The sequence below is a fragment of the Sus scrofa genome, chromosome 13 (assembly GCF_054392235.1).
Source record: "Sus scrofa isolate SSC_HxYL_T2T_F1_AM1 chromosome 13, Sscrofa_HxYL_maternal_Yorkshire_Landrace_v2.0, whole genome shotgun sequence".
Taxonomy (NCBI): domain Eukaryota; kingdom Metazoa; phylum Chordata; class Mammalia; order Artiodactyla; family Suidae; genus Sus; species Sus scrofa.
The window spans coordinates 104,758,214-104,784,283 of NC_139395.1; the positions used below are offsets into that span (position 1 = coordinate 104,758,214).

The 26,070-nt window shown below is 40.5% G+C and overlaps 1 protein-coding gene and 1 long non-coding RNA gene across 3 annotated transcripts in view; one reads left to right on the forward strand and one right to left on the reverse strand.

Moving 5' to 3' along the window:
• LOC102162381 (uncharacterized) overlaps window positions 1–3,180 on the forward strand; it is a 36,579-nt gene extending 33,399 nt beyond the window's left edge. For both annotated transcript variants that reach the window (XR_014824197.1, XR_014824196.1), the window contains one exon: window positions 1,658–3,180. This is a non-coding gene — a long non-coding RNA (uncharacterized LOC102162381). The remainder of the gene's footprint in view (window positions 1–1,657) is intronic.
• Window positions 1–10,778, reverse strand: part of ANKUB1 (ankyrin repeat and ubiquitin domain containing 1) — a 35,936-nt gene extending 25,158 nt beyond the window's left edge. Inside the window, exons 1-2 of the mRNA XM_005654029.4 lie at window positions 10,227–10,778; window positions 7,524–7,667 (exon numbers count right to left, since the gene is read on the reverse strand). Coding sequence (XP_005654086.3) covers window positions 7,524–7,667; window positions 10,227–10,316 — 234 coding nt within the window. The 5' untranslated portion in view covers window positions 10,317–10,778. The remainder of the gene's footprint in view (window positions 1–7,523; window positions 7,668–10,226) is intronic.
• Between the last annotated feature and the right edge of the window lie 15,292 nt (window positions 10,779–26,070).

Below are 26,070 nucleotides of genomic sequence, written 5' to 3' on the forward strand. Positions count from 1 at the left end.
CTTCTGACTCGAACCCAACCAAAACCCAGATTGAGACTTGAACCCTCGGTTTTTTAAAATTAGAATCACTCACCTGGTGTCTGGACTTACTGAGCCTCAGGTTGTGTGTCAGCACAGAAGGAATTTAGTGAGAGATAAAGTGATAGGCAAGAAACAGATTTATTAAGCTAGGAGTTCCCTTCGTGGCTCAGTGGTTAACGAACCCAACTAGAAACCAGGAGGATGCGAGTTCGATCCCTGGCCTCGCTCAGTGGGTTAAGGATCTGGCATTCCCGTGAGCTTGGATCCTGAGTTGCTGTTGCTATAGTATAGGCTGGCAGCTGCAGCTCTGATTCGACCCTGAGCCTGGGAACGTCCACATGCTGCAGGTGTGGCCCTAAAAAGCAAAAAAAAAAAAAAAAAAAAAAAAAAAAAAAAAGGAGAGAGAAAGAGATTTAAGACAGAATGCTTGTGAGGGATACAAGTGGGCAGGCAGGCAGGCAAGGAGGCTCTGCCCTGAGGATTAGAAGGGTAGTAACATATGCTAAAATATGTTGAATCAACTCAGGTTTCCGTATAATGAGGCTCTCCTACTTTGGAATGTCATCTTTCCCTTAAATTCCTATCCTTGGTCCTAAGGATCGTAATCTTGCTGAACTTGAATGCAGGCCTCATTTTGTCTTTCACTTAATGACCTGCGGCATATCCCATGCTTTTATTTATGGTTTTATAGTTAAGCAAGCCTGATTTTTATCCATGGCATTCTGATGGGTTTTTTTTTCCTTCTTTCTTTCTTTTTTCTTTTTTTGACCACCCTGTGACCTATGGAGTTCCCAGGCCAGGAATCAGATCGGAGCTGTAGTTGCTATGCTGGATCCTACCCAGGATCGGGAGACAGAAGACACTCACAGGGAAGTCGCATCACAGAGCCATCAATGTCCAGAAGAGGCTGCTGATCCCTTACACCACAGTGGGAACTCCTCTTCAGCAATTATTAACTCACAGTTGTCTCCCAGAGTTCCCTAGGTTTCCCTCTCTATGGTCCACTAGTGGGACTTCTGCAACTGCCTGTGTAACTCTCCTACTCTATCCCTATCACCTTCTTACCTCGTAGTCTACAGACCCAGATACACAAGAGCAGTGGTGATCATTTATATCCATGCTGAGCACATGGAGGTGTTTGGAAACAACTCCTTCATCATGTTGCACTTTAATTTGGAAATACTGTGGATTCTAAACCTTCAGTCAATTAAAAGAAAGTCTTTCTATGAGGTTATTCCCCCCCTGGGGGGGGGGGTGTACTGAGCTCAAAGTGGGAGGGGAGTTTTGCTTATCACTTTATGCTCTTCCTTATCTGTATGGTTTGACTTTTTTGGTAACCATGTGTATTTACTTTTACTATTTAAAAAGGGAAGTAATAAAGGTAAGTGAAAAAAGTTTCCTTTCGTTTTTTTTATTTTGGAATCTAAATAAGAAAGCAAATGGAACTGAGATATCACATAGAGTTAAGAATGAAAGTTTGGGAAAATATTAATCCTACTGTTAACAACAGTTAAATCAAATGAAAATAAGAATACAGCAAAAAAGGAAAATGCGAAGAGGGTGGGGGAGAGGTTATCAAAGTTTTCAATTTTCTAACAACAGCAAAATAGTGAAACTGGCTTTACTTCCTCTTTAGCAGATTCATGACAATGATGTTTTTCTTCAGTGGGGTGCTGACTTGGCAGATGTGAATGCGTGAAGCTGGCACCGAGGACCCTGCAACCTGGACTCTTCTTGTGGGGGGTTTGGGCAAAACTGAGAGGCCAGTCCCTGGCCTCCACGTTCTCTAAGGGGGCTCCAGCCAGTCACTGTGCCCTTGCCCTCCCCTTTCTTTCATTGAATTCGCCTCCAGTTTCTCCAGGGGCCCCTCCCTGCTTCAGATTTATAACATATTAAATTCGTTCCCCACCTCCCAGATAACACATTGCCAGAATGTAATCAATATGCTCTTTGAAAGAGCCTTTAAAGAGTAGTGGTATTGATTAAAGTTTAGGCTGCAGTGCTTTGATCTGGGGTTGGTTTCTGTACCTCAAATCACTGGGAGCAGGTTCTGGCTGTCTTCCACTTAGCTGCTGGCTGAATTTGAAGTAGTTAGAAGAACAGGAGTTCCCCTTGTAGCTCAGTGTAAATGGAATCTGACTGGTATCCATGAGGATGAATGTTCCATCCCTGACCTCACTCAGTGTGTTGAGGATCCGGCTTTGCGGTGAGCTATGGTGTAGGTCACAGACACGGCTCGGATCTGGCATTGCTGTGGCTGTGGCCTAGGCTGGGAGCTGCAGCTCTGATTGGACCCCTAGCCAGGATGTTCCATATGCCGAAGGCACAGCCCTAAGAAGAAAAAAGTACTTGGAACAGTTTTTCTCAACAGCGTCTCATAAACTTGCTCAATAAAAATTGAAAAGACATAGGAGACACTCTTTCCTTTTCACAATGCTCATGTTTTCCTATGGATCCATTAAGGCGAGTATCTGCCCAACCTAATCCATCCATTTATGGGCAGGAAGAAATTCCTCTAAAAACTGAATAAAAAGATAGTGAGGGAGAGATAAAAATTATAGCTTATATAATAGTTGTTCCTTATTTCTTTTATGATTACTCTGATTTCCCTAAAGTTAGCCCTTGGTATGGATTCTAATTTATATTTAGAATTAGATACGTAATGTACAAATAAAGCAGCAAAGGCTCAAGTCACTCTTAGCAACTAAATACTATTATGTTAGAGAAGGTTAAAGGTACTGCTTAGAAGATGAATAAACATTTGCTTGAGTTTTGTTCATTGTTATCAACCAGTGCTTAGCATAGTACCTGTTACACAGTAGGCTGTCCATAATTGAATAAATAACTCAGCATATCTGGAACACAGTTCTCACTGTGCTATTTTAACTCTACATAGTCACCATTTTACAAACTTTGTTTTTGTGGGAAACCCGTTTTAAATTCTAGTGAGACATACCAGTTGGCAACATTTTTCGTGTTGGTTATATTGAGAGGGAGCAGGTAGCTGTTGATTAATAGCAACTTGCTAACTCATCTATTTAACGAACGGCATTTCTCTCTCTGTATATAATAACCTTCCCCAAACGTTCTGAAGGGGGGAGCACTGGTCGTATATTCAGGGAGGTCAGGAGCTTTTAAATAAACAATTCTGTAAATAAATCATTGTTGGACAAATATAAAATTATATTTTCCCCTTTACAAACAAACCAAGATATCATGGTAGGAGGTACATACAAAGTGTCTTACGTTTCAATTAAAAAAAACATAGATCTATTTCATGGGATAATTCCATTTTTGTCTTCAAAAAACAAATGCAATATATATAAAAACACACATATGTACATTAACAGTAAAACAGGGAAAGTTAAGGAGAAACAAAAGAGAAGGTAATCCAAGTTTTGAACACTGCTATCATTTTTTCATAAATTCTTTTTTTTTTTTTTTAATTTTGCTGTTTTGGAGTTGCAGCACCAAATAAGCAGAAACATGTCCCAGCTATTCCAGAGTAGACCAAAAGGGGAAATAATGTTTTTGTTAGGCTGAATGAATTAAAGTTGAGGTGTCTTCATAAACATCTTAACCTCATAAACTTCTCCTTTTGTATAATGGTCATTATAGAGAGGTTATACTTGGAGTCTAGGACACAGAATTGAAACACCTTTCTTCACCAAATTCTTTATATACTATTCTTTATAGCTCACCTTAGAAGAAAATAGCCATTTTATTTAGAAACATGTTTTTGTTTGAATATTAAACATTTTTAAGGAGCATATTTATACATGTTTTTGTGTTTAAAATGTGTTTAAAGTCACATGTATCTCCTAGATTTTAGTATTTATATATCGATAGTGCCTTTTGAAAGCCAAAATGTGTATTATTTTGAGTCAATTTTAGACCTACTAGTATAGTTCAAACTTTTCTAATTTGTTTGATAGACATCTATTTGATAGTATCATGAATAACACACTCTCACCATAAAACAACATTCCAAGGATGCCAGAAAGGATTAAGTTTTAACCACAGCCCTCAGTTGGTAGAAGTACGGTAATAGAAGGAGGAAGGGGAAAACAGGAGTGTTTGGGAGACTGAACTCTCCTCATGCTTTTTTTTTTTCTTTTCTTTTTAGGGCCGCACCTTCAGCTTATGGAAGTTCCTGGGCAAGGGGTCAAATTGGAGCTCCAGCTGCCGGCCTACACCACGGCAACAGCAATGCCAGATTGTTAACCCACTAATCAAGGCAGGGATCAAATCCTCATCCTTCTTAACCCACTGAGCCATAACGGGAACTCCCTCCCCATACTTCAGAACACACAACAATATGCCAGATGGTTACTTCACAGACCCTTTTGCTATAAGACCTGGATGTGTGTCCAGGGTGTTCCCAATCAAGTCTCCTCATCCACCTCCACTTTGAATTAGGAGCCAGGAAGGCAGAGACTCAACAGACACAGGACTCTCTCCTGGCAGTGGCAGATCTGAAGCATTGCTGGCGTGGCAACAGGACTGGCAGCTGTGTCCAGTGCCTGCCTTAAGGGCTCTGCACAGCTGCAGTGGTGGCCTTGTGGGACTACTAGTGGGTCATGATTTAGAAATTATTCCTAGCTGTGTAATCTCTGAGCCCAATTCTCTAATCTTTCTGTCAAGACCGTGAAAATACATGATAGACTCTCTACATGTTTATTTTCTTCTTTAATTGTCCAGGGTTCTCTGCTGCTTGCAACCTAAGAAACTTGATGCCAGATAGGGAAAAGCTCTAGGACAGGAGTGCCTTGCCTCGAGGGGAGGAGTGGAGGAGAGATACCACAGTAAGGGAGGGAACCCAAACCCTGAAAGGCATCTTAATACCTTGCTATTTTCCAATGACAATCATATACCTTCTTGCTAATTTTTATACTCAAAGCTTTATAAACTCATTCATTCAACATATGTTTGTGGAGCACCTGCTATGTGTCAGGTACTATTCTAGTCATTGGGTGACAATAAAGGACAAAACTCAAGCAATAGTTTCCACAATTACACAGGTTAGAATGAAGGAGGTAAATGGTGATGGCACCTCTGCGTGCTGGACAGTGCCGAGGCCTTTGCAATGCCTCATGCCATGGTTTATAGGAACACTGCAACTGTGTCAGCAATGAATGGGCAGGGGTGACATGCCACAGAAAATACTTCTTATGGTTTCTATAGGAATTTTTTTTCAGAGAAGGAAAAATTAGTGCTCTTTCCTTGCTATTCTTATGCCATCCCCCCGTTCACATTTCCAAGTGTGTCTACATTATTGTTAAAGGAGAGGTGTAATTAGCAGGAAAACTGGGAAATCTATTGTATATTGTATTTATTTTTTTTAATTTTATGGCTACACCTGTGGCATATGGAAGTTCCTGGGCCCGGGATTGAATATTAGCTGCAGCTGCAAACTATGCAGCAGCTTCGGCAACACCAGATCCTTTAAGCTTCTGTGCCAGGCCAGGGATCGAACCTATGCCTCCGCAGCAACCAGAGCCGCTGCAGTTGGATTCTTTTGTGTGTGTGTGTCTTTTTAGGACCATACCCGTGGCATTTGGATGTTCCCAGGCTAGGGGTCGAATCGGAGCTGTAGCTGCTAGCCTACACTGCAGCCACAGCAATGCCAGATCCAAGCTGCATCTGCAACCTACACCACAACTCATGGCAAGGCCAGATCCATAACCCTCTGAGCAAGGCCAGGGATCGAACCTACATCCTCATGGATGCAAGTCAGATTTGTTTCCACTGAGCCACGACAGGAACTCCTGCAGCTGGATTCTTAACCCACTGCACCACAGCAAGAACTCCTCTATTGACTATTTAAAATAGCACACCTCAATTTATCTAATGTTTTCCCTTCTTTTTTACACAAGCAAAACCTTGTAATCCATACAAAAATATAAGCACAATAAAGAAACCAAATATTCTGGATTATTTCGTGACCATAGTATCTACTTGCATCTTTTTAAAAAGAAAAAATTGTGAGAGTTCCTGTTGTGGCTCAGCAGTAACAAACACAACAAGTATCCATGAGGACGTGTGGTTCGATCCCTGGCCCTCCTCAGTGGGTTAAGGATCCAATGTTGCCGTGAGCTGTGCTATGGTGTATGTCCCAGACAGCCTTGGAACCCATGTGACTGTGGTTGTGGCTGTGGTGCAGGGAGGCAGCTATAGCTCCCGTTTGATCCCTAGCCTGGGAACTTCCATATGCCTCAGGTGCGGCCCCAAAAAGACAAAAAATAACAAACAAAACAAAACAAAAAAAAAAAAAAAGAAAAAATCACTACTTGTTAAGCTTTTAGTTCACATTATGCTGTTTCCGAGTTGTACCAAAATGAAGAGACTCTAGCATTACTAGATTTTCAGAAGGTATAACTAATTGCATGAAGTACCATAGTTAGCTAGGAAAGGTACTATATGTATGTCTGATTACTTGATAAAGCAATAATGTGTCTTAGAAGGCAGCCTTTGGTTACCTAAGATCAAACAGTATAGAGGTGGTATGACTTCATTCTTTGAAGCATGGGATATTTTCATAAAGTATTTTTGTTGTTATAAGCCCAATTTGGACTGTTATCATACATAAGCAGTAATTAGTGTGGACATTTGAAATAGGCTTATTTTATCATCTAATCTAAACAGGAACTAAGTTAGGATAGAAACCAATACTTACAGGTTTTGCAGGTAATTCTCTTCCTTCAGATTCAAGATTACTGTTTTCCTTCCCCAAACTAGAGATAAGACATTTTCTAAGTGTGATTCTACTAGCGAAGGTAAAGATTAAGATCAGTAAGAGTTCCATGAACTTGAGAGATTTTTGGGGGGCTTGTTGTATTCTTTTTTTTTTTTTCAGGGCTGCACCCACAGCATATGGAAGTTCTCAGGCTAGGGTTCGAATCAGAGCTGTAGCTGCTGGCCTACACTGCAGCCACAGCAATGCCAGATCCAAGCTGCATCTGCAACCTATACCACGGCTCATGGCAACACCAGATCCTTAACCCACTGGGTGAGGCCAGGGATCAAACGTGTGTCCTCATGGATACTAGTCGGGTTCATTACCACTGAGCCAGGATGGGAACTCCAAACTTAAGAGTTTTTAACTAAGCCCTATGATTTGAGAATTTCTTCCCCTTCCTCCTTCCCCTAATCCATTGTAAGCCCATGGAAGTGACCTGGTCTTCTTTCTCCCACATCGGTATTCCAGATCTGCCCCTTGGCCTTGTTCCCACACTGGTTTGCAGGTGGCTCTGTGCTGACTGTCTTGGGGCAGGCAAAAAGGGAGAAAGAGAAGGGAAGGGAGAGAAGGAGTAAACAAGAGAACTCTCTCCATTCTCCACACCTTATTTCCCCTTACAGCACAGATTGTGCACAAGTTAGAAAGGAGATGGCAAAAATAGAAAACCTCCTCCTAAATTGTGAAACTACATCAGTTGCATTATCCATAACTTTATCCAGAATGAGATAGACATCTTGGACAAGAGTTACTCTGTTCATCATACCTTAACAAAGCATTTGAGAGTTGAACAAAAAGATATCCCAACATCATTAAGACTCCAGCTGTCTTTTAGGGCTGCTCCGGCATACATCAGCTCCAGATACCTCCTGCCTTGTTCATCTTCAGAGAGAGGAATGTGGAAATAATCCTTAAAAATCAATAGCATGTTATGAAAATGTTTCATCTCTATAATATTAGACCAAAAATGTAGTCTCTTTTCATTTACATTTTCCACTGAGGTTTGTTTTTGTTTGTTTGTTTGTTTTTGTCTTTTTGCCTTTTAGGGCTGAACCTGCCACATACGGAGGTTCCCAGGCCAGGGGTGGAATCAGAACTGTAGCTACTGACCTATACCACAGCCACAGCAATGTGGGATCCAGGCTGCGTCTGCGACCTATACCACAGCTCACAGCAGTGTCAGGTTCTTAACCCACTGAGCGAGGCCAGGTATCGAAACCAAATCCTCATGGATACTAGTTGGGTTCATTACTGCTGAGCCACAATGGAAACTTCTCCACTGAGTATTCTAAAATTGTTTGAGACATAAGGAAGAATTATTAGACAGGGGTTCTTAACTTGCAGTTTTATATAGTCCCAAAAGTTTATGCATACAATTTAGGTGGAAAAAACTACATTTGGTTTGGAGTTGCCATTGTGGCTCAGTGGTTAATGAACCTGATTAGCATCCGTGAGGACTCGGGTTCGATCCCTGTCCTCACCCAGTGGGTTAATGATCCAGCATTGCTGTGACCTGTGGTGTAGGTAACAGACGAGACTCCGATCCCGTGCGGCTGTGCCATAGGCTGGCAGCTACAGCTCTAATTGGACCCCAAGCCTGGGAACCTCCATATGTTCCGGATGCAGCCCTAAGAAGAAAAACAAAACCAAAAAAAACTACATTTGGCTTTTATTAACTGCAAATAATACTTGGATTTTTCTTATGACTATAGGCAACAAACTAATGTAGCAGTAATTCCCTGTTTCTCGACTTTGTACAGAAATCGCATGTCTCATATCACATTATAGTTGTATCAATCACATTATAGTTGTTGCAGATGTCTCAAAATATTATTTTTTTTTTGTCTTTTGTCTTTTATTTATTTATTTATTTTTTGTCTTTTTTGTTGTTGTTGTTGTTGTTGCTATTTCTTGGGCCGCTCCCGCGGCATATGGAGGTTCCCAGGCTAGGGGTCGAATCGGAGCTGTAGCCACCGGCCTACGCCACAGCCACAGCAACGTGGGATCTGAGCCGCGTCTGCAACCTACACCACAGCTCACGGCAACGCCGGATCGTTAACCCACTGAGCAAGGGCAGGGACCGAACCCGCAACCTCATGGTTCCTAGTCGGATTCGTTAACCACTGCGCCACGACGGGAACTCCTCAAAATATTATTTATACTGCTCTCCTTTGAAATTGTAATTTTTTTAGATACACTGTGTTAATAAGAAATCTCATGTCACTATATCACAATTTTTTTTTTTTTTTGGGCTGAGCCAGTGGTGTGCAGAAGTTCTCTGGCCAGGGATCAAACCCAAGCCACAGCAGTGACAACACTGGATCCTTAACCCTCTGAGGCACCAGGAAGTCCACACATTTGTTTATCTTTGAAAACTGTATTTCAGTATAACTGGCTTCTTTTTGGGGGTATGTATTTTATTTTATACATATAAAGACACTCTGAGGAGGAGTCCATAGGCTTCACCAGACTGCCAACGAGATCCATGACACATAAAGATTAAGAGCCTCTGTGTTAGAAGATGTAGATTTCAGTCATCATAATAATTTACTAAATATCAAGTAACTATGACTCAATAAATTCTCCTTAGCAAGTTAAATACCATTTGATTGTCAGGACCTAAATATTTGTGTGTGTGTGTGTGTGTGTGTGTGTGTGTGTGTGTGTGTGTGTGTGTATTTGGTTTTTAGGGCTGCACCTGTGGCATATGGAGGTTCCCAGGCTAGGGATCAAATCAGAGCTGCAGTTGCCGGCCTGCACCACAGCTCACAGCAACGCTGGATCCTTAACCTACTGAGCAAGGCCAGGGATCAAAACCTCATAGTTCCTAGTCAGATTTGTTTCGCTACACCACGATGGGAACTCCAGTCCTAAATATTTCTTAATTTCCCATTTTTGAGTGAGTATTTAGAAGAAATTTATAGGAAAATTACTGTACCCAAATTATTTCTTATTCTGGCTCTGATCCTAGGTTAGATGGTCAGTCTCTCTGATCTTCTGTTTCCTCTGGCTGCAAAATGAGGCTGTAGCCCAGAAGTCCTCTCCACCTCCAAAATCCTTTTCTTCTTTATAGTCGCTTGCTCACGAAACAAGCCATCTCTACCTGACACCTGGCATGCTCCACTTACCTAGCCTAGAGTTAGTGTCTTTTCTCCTTTAATGAAGGAAAAATTAATTCTTCTCCTAATGAAAAATTGCAGTAATACTATCTGGCCAATACACAACCTACACTTCTCATAAGAAGAAGTTAAACCCTTTCCCCCCCGCCCCTAATAATTTTCCTCTTACATCTCCACAGTATCTTTTAACAAATTATTATGTAAGCAAACAGTGATATTTTCAAATAGTTTTACTTCCCTGTTTTGCTGAAACGTAACCAGTAGTATTTTTACCCCCCACATACCGTTTAAACATCACTGCTTAGTTAAAATTAATACACATCTTAGTGGTCCATAGACAAAGTACGTACCTTTATCATTAGTTTGACAGCCGCCACAGTTTCATCTGCTGAAACATCAAATGGTTCAAAAGATCCCTCAAAGGCTATGAAAATCCTCATTTTCTCAAAAAAAAAAAAAAAAAAAAAAAAGAAGAAGCTTCTTTTCAAAGATCCTGTTGGATAGCTAGGAGACTGCCAATTCACAATTAAGAACAAAAATGATGGCCAGAAGCTGCTGTCACTGTCCAGCTTCAAAGATGGGATGAGAGAATGTGAAGAGAGAAGTCCCGCAGTACCACAGTATTGGGTGACACAGACAACAGCTACGTTGGAGGAAATGTTTCTCTGCTGATGGCATTAGTCAACAGATACCTGTTCCTCTATTATGGAAACCGGCAAACTTGACAATGGTTGAGGCAAGTGTGAACAAGTGTTAAACATATAATATAAAAATGCCACAGAAGACTTACGCTTTATGATGTGACCACCATCCACTAACCCTTGAAGCCATATTCACCCACATACAGCCGATTGAAAGACCCTTCAAACTAGATATTTGATTGGGACGCACTGGCTCAAAATGAAGCAAAACAGAGTTGATTTTAATGAATGTGACAATCCTGGAAGTTCTCTGTAAATAACTCCGGGCTGAAGCATTCTGGTTTCCATAACAACACTGTGTACATATTCCCTGCTGGTATTTCTAATCCTACCATGGGGTACAGAACAATAACCACTTGTACCAGGGAGATGAATGTGTAGACGAATGACTCTGTGGTTTTTCCCTTCCCATCTCTGCATAATGGAATCGGCCCAATAACAAAAACAATATAGTTAGTACTTGTCCTTATGTTATTTAGAACAATTTATCATTGTTATATCCTTCAACTTCCCTTGGTGTTGGTGGGAAATATTTGAAACTCCACTCAATAAATGTGCAAAGATATTAAGCACTATTACTCAAGTTCATAGAGTAAGCATTTTACTGGAACTTAATTCTGAGACTCTCCCCTGAAATTCCTAGTATTAAACACCTGAGTTAATGCTATTATGTTTGATCATTTTTTCATACGTGTAAATGTTGTTTTCTTCCTGAAATTCCTCCTGATTTAGGACAGAATCCTTATCTTGCATTTCTTTCTTTTTTCTTTTTTCTTTTTTTTTTTTGTAAAGGAGAAAAAGATAACTTTATTGCTTTGCCGGACGAAGGGGGCCACGGCAGGCTTAAAGGCTATGCCCCTCACATTTCTTTTAATTTTTTTTTTTTTTTTTTTTTTTTTTTTTGTCTTTTTGCTATTTCTTTGGGCCGCTCCCGCGGCATATGGAGGTTCCCAGGCTAGGGGTCGAATCAGAGATGTAGCCACTGGCCTACGCAAGAGCCACAGCAACGCGGGATCCCAGCCGCGTCTGCAACCTACACCACAGCTCACGGCAATGCCGGATCGTTAACCCACTGAGCAAGGGCAGGGACCAAACCCGCAACCTCATGGTTCATAGTTGGATTCGTTAACCACTGCGCCATGATGGGAACTCCCTCTTTTAATTCTTAACAGCACTTAGCGGAATATGAGTCACGTGATAGAAGCTCGGTAAATGTCAATCTGTTAGTTGATTCTATTCTGATTCTTTTTTTTTTTTTTTTTTCCCACTGTACAGCAAGGGGATCAAGTTATCCTTACATGTAGACATTTTTCCCCCCACCCTTTGTTCTGTTGCAACGAGTATCTAGACATAGTTCTCAATGCTACTCAGCAGGATCTCTTTGTAAATCTATTCTAAGTTGTGTCTGATAACCCCAAGCTCCCGATCCCTCCCACTCCCTCTCTCTCCCACACCGCAGGCAGCCACAAGTCTATTTTCCAAGTCCATGATTTTCTTTTCTGAGGAGATGTTCATTTGTGCTGGATATTAGATTCCAGTTATAAGTGATATCATATGGTATTTGTCTTTCTCTTTCTGACTCATTTCACTCAGTATGAGAGTCTCTAGTTCCATCCATGTTGCTGCAAATGGCATTATGTCATTCTTTTTTATGGCTGAGTAGTATTCCATTGTGTATATATACAACATCTTCCTAATCCAATCATCTGTCGATGGACATTTGGGTTGTTTCCATGTCCTGGCTATTGTGAATGGTGCTGCAAAGAACATGCGGGTGCACGTGTCTCTTTTAAGTAGAGCTTTGTCCGGATAGATGCCCAAGAGTGGGATTGCGGGGTCATATGGAAGTTCTATGTATAGATTTCTAAGGTATCTCCAAACTGTTCTCCATAGTGGCTGTACCAGTTTACATTCCCACCAACAGTGCAGGAGGGTTCCCTTTTCTCCACAGCCCCTCCAGCACTTGTTATTTGTGGATTTATTAATGATGGCCATTCTGACTGGTGTGAGGTGGTATCTCATGGTAGTTTTGATTTGCATTTCTCTTATAATCAGCGATGTTGCTGGCCATCTGAATATCTTCCTTGGAGAACAGTCTATTCAGGTCTTCTGCCCATTTTTCCATTGATTGATTGGTTTTTCTGCTGTTGAGTTGTATAAGTTGCTTATATATTCTAGAGATTAAGCCCTTGTCAGTTGCATCATTTGAAACTATTTTCTCCCATTCTGTAAGTTGTCTTTTTGTTTTCTTTTGGGTTTCCTTTGCTGTGCAAAAGCTTTTCAGTTTGATGAGGTCCCATGGGTTTATTTTTGCTCTAATTTCTATTGCTTTGGGAGACTGACCTGAGAAAATATTCATGATGTTGATGTCAGAGAGTGTTTTGCCTATGTTTTCTTCTAGGAGTTTGATGGTGTCCTGCCATATATTTAAGTCTTTCAGCCATTTGGAGTTTATTTTTGCGCATGGTGTGAGGGTGTGTTCTAGTTTCATTGCTTTGCATGTTGCTCTCCAGGTTTCCCAGCAATGTTTGCTAAATAGACTTTCTTTTTCCCATTTGATGTTCTTGCCTCCCTTGTCAAAGATTAATTGACCATAGGTGTCAGGGTGTATTTCTGGATTCTCTATTCTGTTCCATTAGTCTGTCTGTCTGTTTTGATGCCAGTACCACACTGTTTTGATGACTGTGGCTCTATTCTGATTCTCAGTCCGAGTTCCAACTATGAGAAGTTTGAGAAAATTAGAAACATTAAAAGGGCAAAGGGTTTCACTGCAAAGCTACTGATTCTTTTTGTTTGGCTCCTATTTCTCAAGTGTTGCACGATAATCATATCTTCTTATGTATATCAACATTTTGATAGGAAAAATATTAACACAGGACATAGTTAACGCTGTTTTGGTATCTTGCTCACCCCCCCCCATCACACCCTCTAGCCGCCATTACTTTTTGACTGCTGCAGGCTTATAGCTACACCTCCTCTCCAAAGAATTTCCCTCAGTTGATGGGATCTGCCTTTCCAGGAGCCAGACACTTCCCTCAATAACGGACCACAAAGGGGCTACAACATGCCCACCTGCTTATATCAAGGGGTGAAAAATCTGCCAAGGATCCTTGTAGAACAGGCTATAACTGGACATTACCTGAGGCTATGTCCTTTCTCAGCTCTTTTTCCCAATCCTGCTTAACTCTCTCCCTTGCTAAGTTTTTCTTGACGAGCACTCCCTCAGTAATTGATGTACATCCCAACCTTGTCTCAGGCTCTGCTTCCAGAGAAACCCACCTAAGGGCAGAGGCTCTTAAAGAAGTCATATGCATAAGAAATCACAATCAAGAGCTTTGTAACTTCCTGAACTGCATGTTTTCTTTCTTTCTTTCTTTTTTTTTTTTTTTTTTTTTGTCTTTTTGCCATTTCTTGGGCCGCTCTCGCGGCATATGGAGGTTCCTAGGCTAGGGGTCGAATCGGAGCTGTAGCCACCCGCTTACGCCAGAGCCACAGCAACGCGGGATCCAAGCTGCGTCTGCAACCTACACCACAGCTCACAGCAACGCCAGATCCTTAACCCACCGAGCAAGGGCAGGGATCGAACCCGCAACCTCATGGTTCCTAGTCGGATTCGTTAACCACTGCGCCACGACGGGAACTCTTATTTATTTATTTATTTTTGCTGTTTTCTTATACATGTATATTTTGTGTACTATAGTAGACTTGGCTTTTGAGTATATGCCCAGCTCAGGTAGGCATGTCCTCCAAAACTCCCCTGGTCTGGTTGGTTGCCAGGTTCTGACTTGGGTGGAGCTGCCAGTCACTGTTTGGTGGGCTGGGTCCTGAGATCCCTGGCTGCAGAGGCCCAGGAAGTCCCAGGGTTAGTGCTATCCCACTGGTGGTTGGGGCCTGGTTCTAGAGTAAGTGGTTGTGGGGCCAGGATTCCTAAATCTAGTGTTAGCCTGCTGGTAGGTAGGTTCAGTTCTTGAGACAGCTGACTTCTGGGTTTGGGGGGTCTTAAAACTGGTGATGGTTCACTGGTGAGTGGGGCTGATCTCAGGGCAGCTGGTTGAGAATCCAAGGTCTTGGAGCTGGTGTTGGCCTGCTGGTGGGCAGAGCTGAGGCCCAAGGGATTTCTGGGGCTAATGTTGCCTCACTGATTGGTGGAGCTAGGTCCTAAGGTCTCTGCAAAGCCCTGAGGGTCCTGAAGTTGGTGTCAGCCTGCTGCTGGTGGGTGGGGCTAGTATCCTAAGTTGTCCCAGTATTGGTGTTGATCTGCTGGCAGGCAGGGCCAGGGCCCAGGACAGGTCTCAGGACTAGTGAGGGCTTGCTGATGGATTGGCTGCATCCTAACGAGGCAGGGTACATGGCTATGGTGGGCCTGAGGCTGGGGGTCCTGGAGCTGGAGTTGTTGGCCTGCTAGTGAGTGGGCCTGGGGCCCAAAGGTCCTAGGGCTGGTGCCTGACCACTCCAGGCTAGTCCTGGAGCTAGTGCTGGCCCTCTAGAGGGTGGAGCCAAGTCCCATGGTCTTTGGCTATAGGCATCTGGGGGTCCTGGGGTTAACGCTCCTTCACTTGTGTGTGGATTCAGGTCCTGAGCCCTCTGATGGACAGGGCTACGTCCTGGGGTGGCTGTGGGAGCTGGGGTTCTTAATGCAGCCTGCCTGCTGGTGGGTGAGGATGTGTTCCTGCTCAGCTAGTTGCTTGGCCTGAGGCATCCCATGCCAGTTTTGGTAAGCTAGAGAGAGGATTCCAAAACAGCATTTACCAGCACCAGAGTTACTCTTGGTAGAACAGAGCTCCCCAAAAGGCTGCTGCCAGGGTGAGCTCCCATTGCCTCCTACGTCTCTGGAAGGTTATCCAAGATAAGCAAGTGGGTCTGACCTAGGTTCCTTTCAAACAACTGCTTCTGCTCTGTGTCCTAGAGTGTGTGAGATTTCGTGTGTTCCCTTTTGCGAGTGGAGTCTCTATTTCCCACTGCCTTCTGGCTCTCCTGAAAGTAAGCCCTGCCGGCCCTCAAAGCCAAACATTTTGGGGGCTTGTCTTCTCTATGCAGGATCCCAGGGCTGGGGAGCCTGACATGGGGCTCAAAACCCTTGCTCTGTAACGGTAATAATCCTCCCATCTGTGACTCACCAACCCGAGGGTATGGGTCTTGACAGTATCACATCTCTAGCCCTCCTACTCATCTCTGTGTGCTTTCTGCTTTATATCTTTAGTTGTAGAAGATCTTTTCTGCTAGATTCTGATTTTTTCTTATCAGTAGTTGCTCTGCAAATAGTTCTAATTTTGATATGCCCATGAGAGGAAATGAGCTCAGGGTCTTTCTACTCTACCATCTTGGACATCTAGCCAAAAATGTTTTTCTTTAATTAATTAATTAATTAATTAATTTGTTTACGTCTTTTTAGGCCAACACCCAAGACATATGGAAGTTCCTAGGTTAGGAGTTGAATCAGAGCTGTAGCTGCTGAACTATACCACAGCCACAGCAACACGGGATCTGAGCTGCATCTGTGACCTACACCACAGCTCACAGCAACACCAGATCCTTAACCCACTGAGTGAGGCCAGGGATTAAACCTGAGTCCTCAAGGATCCTAGTTGGGTTGGGTTCATTACCACTGAGCCACAAAGGGAACACCCTAGCAAAAATGTTTTGACAAGAGAAATAAAAATTGAAAAGGGTAAATAAAATTATCCCATCATAGAATATAAACTCATAAACCAATAAATCATGGCAATCAAAATTTTAAGACTACTACAAATAATGAAATAATTCAACTGAGGGCTTTATTTATTTATTTTCTTTTTATGGCTGCACCTGCAGCATATGGATGTTCCTGGACTAGGGGTCAAATCAGAGCGGCAGCTGTGGCTTACACCACATAGGTGGCTGTATTTATAATTAATACATAGAAATTAATAGTTTTCTAGAAATAAATGACCGATGTAGAAGATACCATGTATGAAAATACAGTATAAAAGAGAAAAAAGGTAATATATTAGTAGTAAACTTAGCAGGAAACATGAAAGAAATGTACAAAACACAACTTGTAAATATAAAAGACTTGAACAAATGGACTGGCACACCAAAACATTGGAAGGAATTTTCAAAACCATTAAATCATCAATTCTTCTTAAGTTAAAAGAAAAATAACTTCCTAAATTAATATATAAATTAAAAAATCCCAACAGGATCTTTTTCCAGCTTTATTGAGATATAATTGATATATAATTATTATTATATAACTGTGTAAATTTAAGGTGTGAAATGTCATGATGTATGTATATGTTGTGAGATGATCACCATGATAAAGTTAGTTAACATCCATCTCCTCACCGTTACGTTTTTTTGTTTTGTTTTTTGTAGTGAGAACATTTAAGATCTACTTTTAGAAATTTTCAAATATACAATACAATACAATACAATACTGTTAACCAACAGGATTTTTCCAAACTAGGCAATATATTCTAAAATTAAAGCAGAAAATTAAGCAAGTATAGCTAGAAAAACTCTGAAAGAGAAAGAAGTGGGAGGCACTCACTTACCAGATATTGAAACGTATTAAGGCTCCAATAAATAAAACAGTGTGAAAAGTGTGATCCTGGTACATGAGGAGTCAGAAAAGTCAATGAAAAAATAGAAAGCATAGAAATGAACTCACAAGAATTTAGGACAGAAGTAGCATCTTCCAAATTAAGAGGTACTTCCGGTTACAAAATAAATGAGTCACAGGGATGAAATGTACAGTAAGGGAAATGTAGCAAATGATAATGTAATACCTTTGTATGGTAACAGATGGTAATGAGACTTCTCATGGTGATCATTTTGGAATGTATAGAAATACTGAATCATTATGTTGTATACCAGGAGCTAATATAATGGTTGTAGGTTAATTAATTGTATTTCGGAAAGAAAATAACAAACTCAGAAAAGGAGATCAGATTTGTGATTACTAGAAGGAGGGAGAATCGGATGAAGGTGGTCAAAAGGTTCAAACTTTCAGAGTTGTCTTGTGGTGTGTTGGGCTAAGGATCTGGCGTTGTCACTGCAAAGGCTTGGGTCACTGCTGTGGTGTGGATTCATTCTCTGGCTGGGGGACTTCCACATGTTTCAGGTGCAGCTGAAAACAGAAAAGGTTGAAATTTCCAATTATAAGATAAATAAATGCTAGAGATATAATGTGTTTAATATAATTAACAATACTGTATGTTATACATGAGTTACTAAGAGAGTAAATCCTAAGAGTGCATCACAAGGAAAAAATCTTTCTTTTCTTTTTTGTCTTTTTAGGGCCGCACCTGTGGCATATAGAGGTTCCCAGCCTAGGGGTCAAATCAGAGCTGTGCCCCCTGGCCAATGTCATAGCCACAGCAATGCCAGATCCAAGCCATGTCTTCGACCTACACCACAACTCGCCGCAATGCCAGATCCTTAACCCGCTGAGGGAGGCCAGGGATCAAACCTGCATCCTCATGGTTACTGGTCAGATTCATTTCTGCTGAGCCACAATGGGAACTCCCATTTTTATTTATTTTTATTTTTATCTTATTTTTATCTGTATGAGATGATGGATGATCACTAAACTTATTGTGGTAATCATTTCATGATGTATGTAATTCAAATCATTATGCTGTATATTTTAAACTTATACAATGCTGTATGTCAATTATATCTCAATAAAACTGAAAGAAAAAAGATTAAAAAATGACATATTACATTGGTAATGATGGTGTGGAGAAAATAGAGAGCATTGAACTAACTAGTACTTACCTGGGGAAAAAAAAGTGGAGCTATACAAAATTTGTCACCGAAATCTGTTCTTTTCATCTAAGAAAGCATAAATGTGCATTTGAATTATGTGATAATCCTCTTAATTATATGGATTCTCATTGAGTATTTCTAAAGTGGTGTCTGAGATTTTTCACTTCTAACAAACTTCTGGGACTTAAATGGCAAGGAACTAGAAGCTAGAAGCTAGATAGAGATTTTTTTGTCTTTTTTTTTTTTTTTTTTTTTTTTTTTTAGGGCTGCACCTGTGGCATATGGAGGTTCCCAGGCTAGAGGCTGAATCTGATCTGTAGCCACTGGAAGCCATAGCAAGGAGGGATTGAGCCGTGTCTGTGACCTACACCACAGCTCACGGCAACATCAGATCCTTAACCCACTGAGCAAGGCCAGGGATCAAACCTGCGTCCTCATGGATGCTAGTTGGGTTCGTTAACTGCTGAGCCATGATGGGAACTCCAGAAAATTTTTAAAAAATTATAAAGAAAAAGAGATTTTGATATAGCTGCCTCCCAATTTAATAAATCAGAGGAAAATTATTGTTTAAAATTCCATTAAAAATAGTTTTACAAAGTAGTGATTTCAATCTTGTATTCCTCGAGTTTCCCTTGCAGCTCAGTGGTATCGAACCCAGCTAGTATCCATGAAGGCTCACATTCGATCCCTGGCTTGCTCAGTGGGTTAAGGATCCCAAATTGCTATGGCTGTGGTGTAGGACGGCAGCTACAGATTTAATTAGACTCCTAGCCTGGGAACTTCCATATGCTGTGGGTGTGGCCCTAAAAAGACAAGAAAAACACAAAAAACAAAATAAAAAAACTTGCATTCCTTAATTTTCTTGAAAATAATAAAGACATAAACAAAGCAGTCTATTGTGATATGACATCAAGCATTTTTATTTGTATATTAATAAAAGTAAAGTGAGCTAACTACAGTTTAAAATTCATGAGTTTTTCACCTCATTTATTAAAAAATAATTTTTTAGAAAATGAAAAGAGGCAAGCTTATTTTGGGGAGTTCCTATTGTGGCTCGGCAGTAACGAATCCAACTAGTATCCATGGAGATGGGGCTTTGATTCCTAGCCTTAGTGGATTAAGGATCCAGCATTGCTGTGAGCTGTGGCTGTAGGTCGCAGAAGCTGCTCAGATCCTGAGTTGTGTGGCTATGGTGTAGGTCAGCAGGTACAGCTGCAATTTGACCCCTAGCCTGGGGACCACCACATGCTGCGGGTGTGGCCCTAAAAAGACAAAAAGAAAAAAAAAAGATGCAAGCTCATTTTGAACACAAAGCTTGTTTAGCATTTCTTCTGAAAAGTTTAAGAAAGTGGTCTTTGTTTTGAATATGAATCGTGATAATTTACTGTACTGCTACCACTTTTGAGTAGCTGTTGCTAATTGGAAAAGGCTTTCATAGAAAGCATGTCTGTAGTGACAGCCTGGACTTTATCTTGCAATAGGCCAGCATATTTAGAAAAAAAAAATTTGAAATAAGGAAGTAGAATTCCTCTTAATATCCTCCTGTCCTTATATTATTCCTAATACTTCTAAGGTAGTTTTTTTTAAGAAATGTATTATAATTTTTATTTTAATTGGAAAAACAATTGTGCGTATTTGGGCAATCTTAAAACACCTAGATATACTTAGTTAAATATAATACATCTTCGAAATGCAGAGCTTGCAAGAAAGTAACGGATATCCTCTTGGGTCAAACAAAGAGGAAACTAAAACTCAGATCTTAGAGTTTCTCAAATTTGCTGTTTTTTAGAAGAAAAACAGGAAAAGAATCAAAGATTAAAGACGATAGACAACTATAAAAGGAATGGATAATTTAGAAATTTGTTCTGGTGATCAGCAGCATCATTATCACCTGGGTACTTGCTGGAACTCTAGAATCTCAGGTTCCATCACAGACCTGCTGAATCCCGGTCTGAATTTTAACAATGCCCAGGTGTTCCAACACAAAGTCGTTTGAGAGGCATCAGTGTACTTGATGTCATAGTTGAGGGATATTAGGAAGACTTCCTTGACCACCAAGTTTTTCACTTATTCATTTCAATATCTAAAATTTCATTTTCACTTAAGGTATTGTGGTTTCAAAAGCTACCTTATGAGACATGTATCTCTAACAAGGCTAATACTCCTATGTTCATTTGTTTAAAAACTTTTCTAGGGAGTTCCTGTCGTGGTTCATTGGAAACAAATCTGACTAGCATCCATGAGGACGCAGGTTTGATCCCTGGCCTCGCTCAGGGGGTTAAGGATCTGGTGTTGCTGTGAACTGCGGTGTAGGTTGAAGACATGGCTCAGAACTGGCATTGCTGTGGCTGTGGTATAGGCTAGCAGCTGTAGCTCCAGTTCGACTCCTAGCCTGGGAATTTTTGTATGCCTCAGTTGCGGCCCTAAAAAGACAAAAAAATAAAAAAAAGTTTTCTAAATGACAGCTGGAAGCAGAACTTTGGAAATCTAAGGTAAATTTAAGGTGTTGGAGAGCAAAGGATAGGCTCAGATTAAAGGTACTATTCAGGCAGGACAACCATGCATAGATAGAATGATGAAATCAAGGAACAAGAGGTTGCTCCAGACTGTACAGGAGAATTGTTTGGCTCCAAGGAGCCCCCTCTCTCATGTTACGCTGGCTACACTTTGTTTATTTATCATTTTGGTTCAGAGCTCAGGCTCATATGTGGATGGACTTGCATTCAAATCCCAGTTCCAGAGGCCAAGAGGTCTGTTTCATCTCGAACTAGCTGCAAGAGTTTGGATGAGTTATCTAATGTCTTTGAACCAGTTTCCTGATCTGTAAAAATAAATGCAACAGTAGGACCAAAGATTTCATGAGTATTAATAAGTAATGCATCAAAACTTAGTATAGTGTTGCTGCTGCTACTGCTATTGTTATTGTTATCAGTGAGAGGAGCATGGGAAGTCTTAGAATATTTTGAGAACTGATTTTCTAAGGTTAAAGAGTTTAATATGGGAAACAACATAGTTCAAAGGAAAAATTGGAACCACTTGAGAATAAAGTTTGCCTAACTGAAAATTTTACTTAGCACTGAGCATGAAGAGATGAATGATAAAAAGTAAAATCATTATAAAGTAACAGTAAGACCAAGAAGGAAGACTGTTAAGTAAATGAGACAGGCTAAAAATAGCAATCAATTTTAGCAATTCTCATACAATGTTTATCTTTTTTCCTAACTGGTTTCCTAACTGATTATTACTATCTAACATACCTAGTGCTTTAATTACATGCAAGTGTAATTCATCAGTTCCTCCACATCTTTATTTTTGGAAATGAACAAACTAGGGGTGGATGTATGTCATTAAATCGCCAAGATTGATAAGATTTAACTAATCAGGATGGAAGCCAGGAGAATTTTCAGGCTGTAGAGCTCATCACCAGATGCAAAGCCCCTTTCTAGGAAGTGAAACTCTGCGACTGATGGCTGGAATAAATTCATGCATGAAGCAGGAAATAGCAAGCAGTGAACAGAAAAGAAATCTACAAATAGGAAAGCAAGCGGTGTTGGGGAAATAGCAGTAATAAAACACAGCTTATTGTCAACTAAAACAGAACAAATAGTAGGCTAATTAAAGTACTGTTTAAGTATCATTGTGTTAGTTGGAATGTTTTATATCAAAGAGAAGTTTTATATTAAATTCTAACTTTAACCATTGCCCCATTTAGTAAAATCCAGTATTAGGCTTATCTCCTCCCTTCTGCTAGCACATGCTGTTGTGGTTTCCTGTATTGTGTCTAAATCGTGGAGAAAACTTTTACATTTTTATCAAAGCCCCACAAATTAGGACAGTGCCATCTCAAATCTTTTGTGTTCTCATCTTTTCTGTTGTGTTTTCCATTCTGTAGAGTTTCCTTCTCTGCCTGAAAAATGCATTTGGTCTTGCACTTTGCAAGAAAGTGGCAGGGGAGGGGAGAGGAGAATTTATGAAATAAGGGGTGTCGGTGGCTAACCATTAAATCTCTAATATCTGCCCTTCTTGAATCTAAGGAAAATTATTAGTGGAGGAATTAAAGATACTATTATAAGGGATCCATATGGAAAAAACTAGGGGCAGGAACCAAGGATTCTTTAGAATGTAATACAGCCACCTGCTCAATTTATGATAAAAGCTGGCTCTAAAGATTAGTTTAATAGTTTATTAAAATGCTGCAAAGGAGGCTGCTTATAAATGATCTCATACATTCCTGTGTTTTTAATGCAACTTTTACAAGAAAGATTTCTAAATTTATATCTCCTGTAATAACCATTCCTCTTTATATCCAGATGCCTCTTCAGTGTCTCCATTTGGATATCTCAATCTTAACATGTATAAAAGTGAACTTGTGATTTGTCCTCTCCAAATTTTTCTCTTTCTTCAACATCCAGTTTTCTCTATGTCATAAATGGGATCGCTGCTCACCCATTGCTCAAATCAGCAATCTGGCAGCTGTCATTAATTCTCTTTTCCCTTATCCTCCACACACATCAGCAAATCCTTATTATTTGAACTCTGAAATACATCTTCATTCTGACCATTTCTTTCCGTCTCTACTGCCATGGCTTTAGTCCTAGCCATTATTTTCTTATTGGATTATTACAACAATTTCCTGATTGGTTTTCTTGTTTTTCACTCACGTCTTTCTTCAGTCTGTTTCCTACATAGCTGCAGGGTGGTTCTCTTAAAATGCAAATTAGATCACATCATTCTTCTGCTTGAAATTCCTAATTGCCCTTTGGACAGAAATGGAATCTTTATTATGGTCTACAAACCTCTATAGCAGTGATTCTCAAACTTAAGCATTTTTAAGAGTCTCTCACATTGAGAGCAGATCCCTAGCCCTGACTCTCAGAAAATCTAGTTCTCTCTCTGGGTCTGAGAATACAAATTTCTAACAAGCTCCCAGATAAGGCTGATTTGGCTAGTGAAGGACCATACCTTGAATAGTAATGCCAACTACAACCTCATTGCTTACCACTCTTTTCTTCCCTCACTGTATTCCAGCCCCACTGGCTTCCTTATCCTCAAATACACTAGGCTTGTTCTGACCTCAGGGCCTTTGAATATGCTGTTCAGTTCTTTCTGGGAACCCTTACTAGCATCTATTCTATCTTTTTTTGATGATATCATTCTGATTTCCTTACTTCTCTCCTTACACATGTAATCCTATGAGACAGTTAATTAAGGCTCCCCGACCAAGAGATGAACATATGTCACAAGACAAGCCAGTGAAAGACTCCCTACCTGGAATTTGAACTGTGAGCAGAGTGATGAAAATGGCCACAGTAGTTCTGCCAGGATAAGAACGTTGATTCCATGGAACAATTAGAACCACTAATTATTTGTCTTCACAAGACCATACCTCAGGCATCCTTTTAATCCCATGAGTATCCTTATATCCTTCAAATAAATGCCTTTTTTAACCTAAATTGACTGGAGTTGGTTACTGTGGCTCACAACCTAGGAAGCCTTGTCATTTAAGTATCAGCTTCTGTCAGCTTTTTAAAAAGGTTTCTTTGACAGTCTTTTTCAATATAGGTCCCTCCTTTAATTCTCAAATGATTTTCTGCATATATTAAGCATTTCAATTTAAAAATGTTAATGTGGTGAATCATATTAATATATTTTATAATGTCACCTTACATTTAATGTTATTTTGTTATAGTTTTGTCTTTTTTTCCCAAAGCTTTGCTAGATTGATTGATTTGTTTGTTTGTTTTTATTTTTTTGCTTTTTAGGGCCACACCAGCAGCATATGGAAGTTCCCAAGCTAAGGGTGGAATTGGAGCTGCAGCTGCCAGCCTACACCACAGCCACTCAATGCCAGATCCAAGTGGCATCTGTGACCTACACCACAGCTCAAGGCAGCATCAGAGCCTTAACTCATTGATGAGTCCAGGGATCGTTCCCGCAACCTCATGGATACTGGTCAGGTTCCTAACCTGCTGAGCCTCAGAGGGAACTCCTAAGCTTTGCTAGTTTTAGTTTACCAATGAAAATGAATATGCAAAAATGCTAAATAAAACATTGGTAAACTAAAACTAGCAAAGCTTAGGAGTTCCCTCTGAGGCTCAGCAGGTTAGGAACCTGACCAGTATCCATGAGGTTGCGGGAACGATCCCTGGACTCATCAATGAGTTAAGGCTCTGTCTGTTGGATTTTTTAGTAATTTTAAATGGTATATAAAGTTCTAGGAGTTCCTGCTGTGGCATAACGGGATTGGCGGCATCTTGGGAGTGCTGGGATGTGGGTTTGCTGACCCTGCACAGTGGGTTAAGGATCCAGAGTTGCCACAGCTGTGGCTTAGGTAGTAACTGTGGCTTGGATCTGATCCATGGCCTGGGAACTCCATATGCTGTGGGGTGGCCAAAAAAAAAAATCTGCTATGATTGTGATTTGCCAACTAATCTTTGTAAACTAGTCAATTCTTTAAATATTTTGAGGTTATGTTTCTACATGTATATTCAACATGGTTATGATCTCTTTGCAAAATTTTCCATTTATTATTATTTAATAGTTCTGTTTATCCTGATTAACAGTGCTTTTGACTTTGTTTTATTTATTTATTTTGTTTTAGGGCTGCACCCACAGCATATGGAGGTTCTCAGGCTAGGGGCTGAATCTTGGAACTATGGCTGCCGGCCTATGCCACAGCCACAGCAATGCAGGATCTAAGCCGAGCCTTCAACCTACACCTCATTTCATGGCAATGCAGCAATGCCGGATCCTTAATCCACTGAGCGAGGCCAGGGATGGAACCCGAAACCTCATGGTTCCGAGTTGGATTCGGTACTGCTGCGCCACAACGGGAACTCCAACAGTGCTTTTGACTTTAGATATGGTTTTCCTTCTGACTTGCTTCTGGTGTCTAAGTTTTAGTATTGTATTGTTAAAAGGACCATAACTGACACCTGTTTTTTAACTGGCAAGTTTATCTCACTTAGCTCTTTTAGAGATTATTGATGATTTCCTCTATCTCATTTTGAATTTGCCATTTACAATACTTCTAATTCACCCCTTTCCCACCCCTACTCTCCTGTTTCTACTGCATAACTATTTTCTCTATTCCCTTTTTTACATGTACTGGTTTGAAAATTATATTCAACTTCCTTGCTCTCTATATTTTCTTGCATCCCACACCTTCTTCCTGGGTTCAGTTTTCAACTTCTTGAAGACATTCTTTAGGTCTTTCAATAAAAGTCTCTTAGGAATAAATGCTGTTTTTACCCTGAAATTACCTTCATTTGCCCTTAGTTTTTTTGTTTGTTTTTGGCCACACCTTGGCACATGGAAATTCCCAGGGCAGGTATTGAACCCACACCACAGCAGTGACCAAGCTGCTGCAGTAACAACAACAGATCCTAACCCACTGCACCACAAGAGAACTACATGTCCTCATTTTCTTTTTTTTTTTTATTTTTATTTTCCCACTATACAGCAAGGGGGTCAGGTTATCCTTAGATGTATACATTGCAGTTACAGTTTTTTCCCCCACCCTTTCTTCTGTTGCAACATGAGTATCTAGACATAGTTCTCAATGGTATTCAGCAGGATCTCCTTGTAAATCTATTCTAGGTTGTGTCTGATAAGCCCAAGCTCCCGATCCCTCCCACTTCCTCCCCCTCCCATCAGGCAGCCACAAGTCTCTTCTCCAAGTCCATGATTTTCTTTTCTGAGATGTTCATTTGTGCTGGATATTAGATTCTAGTTATAAGTGATA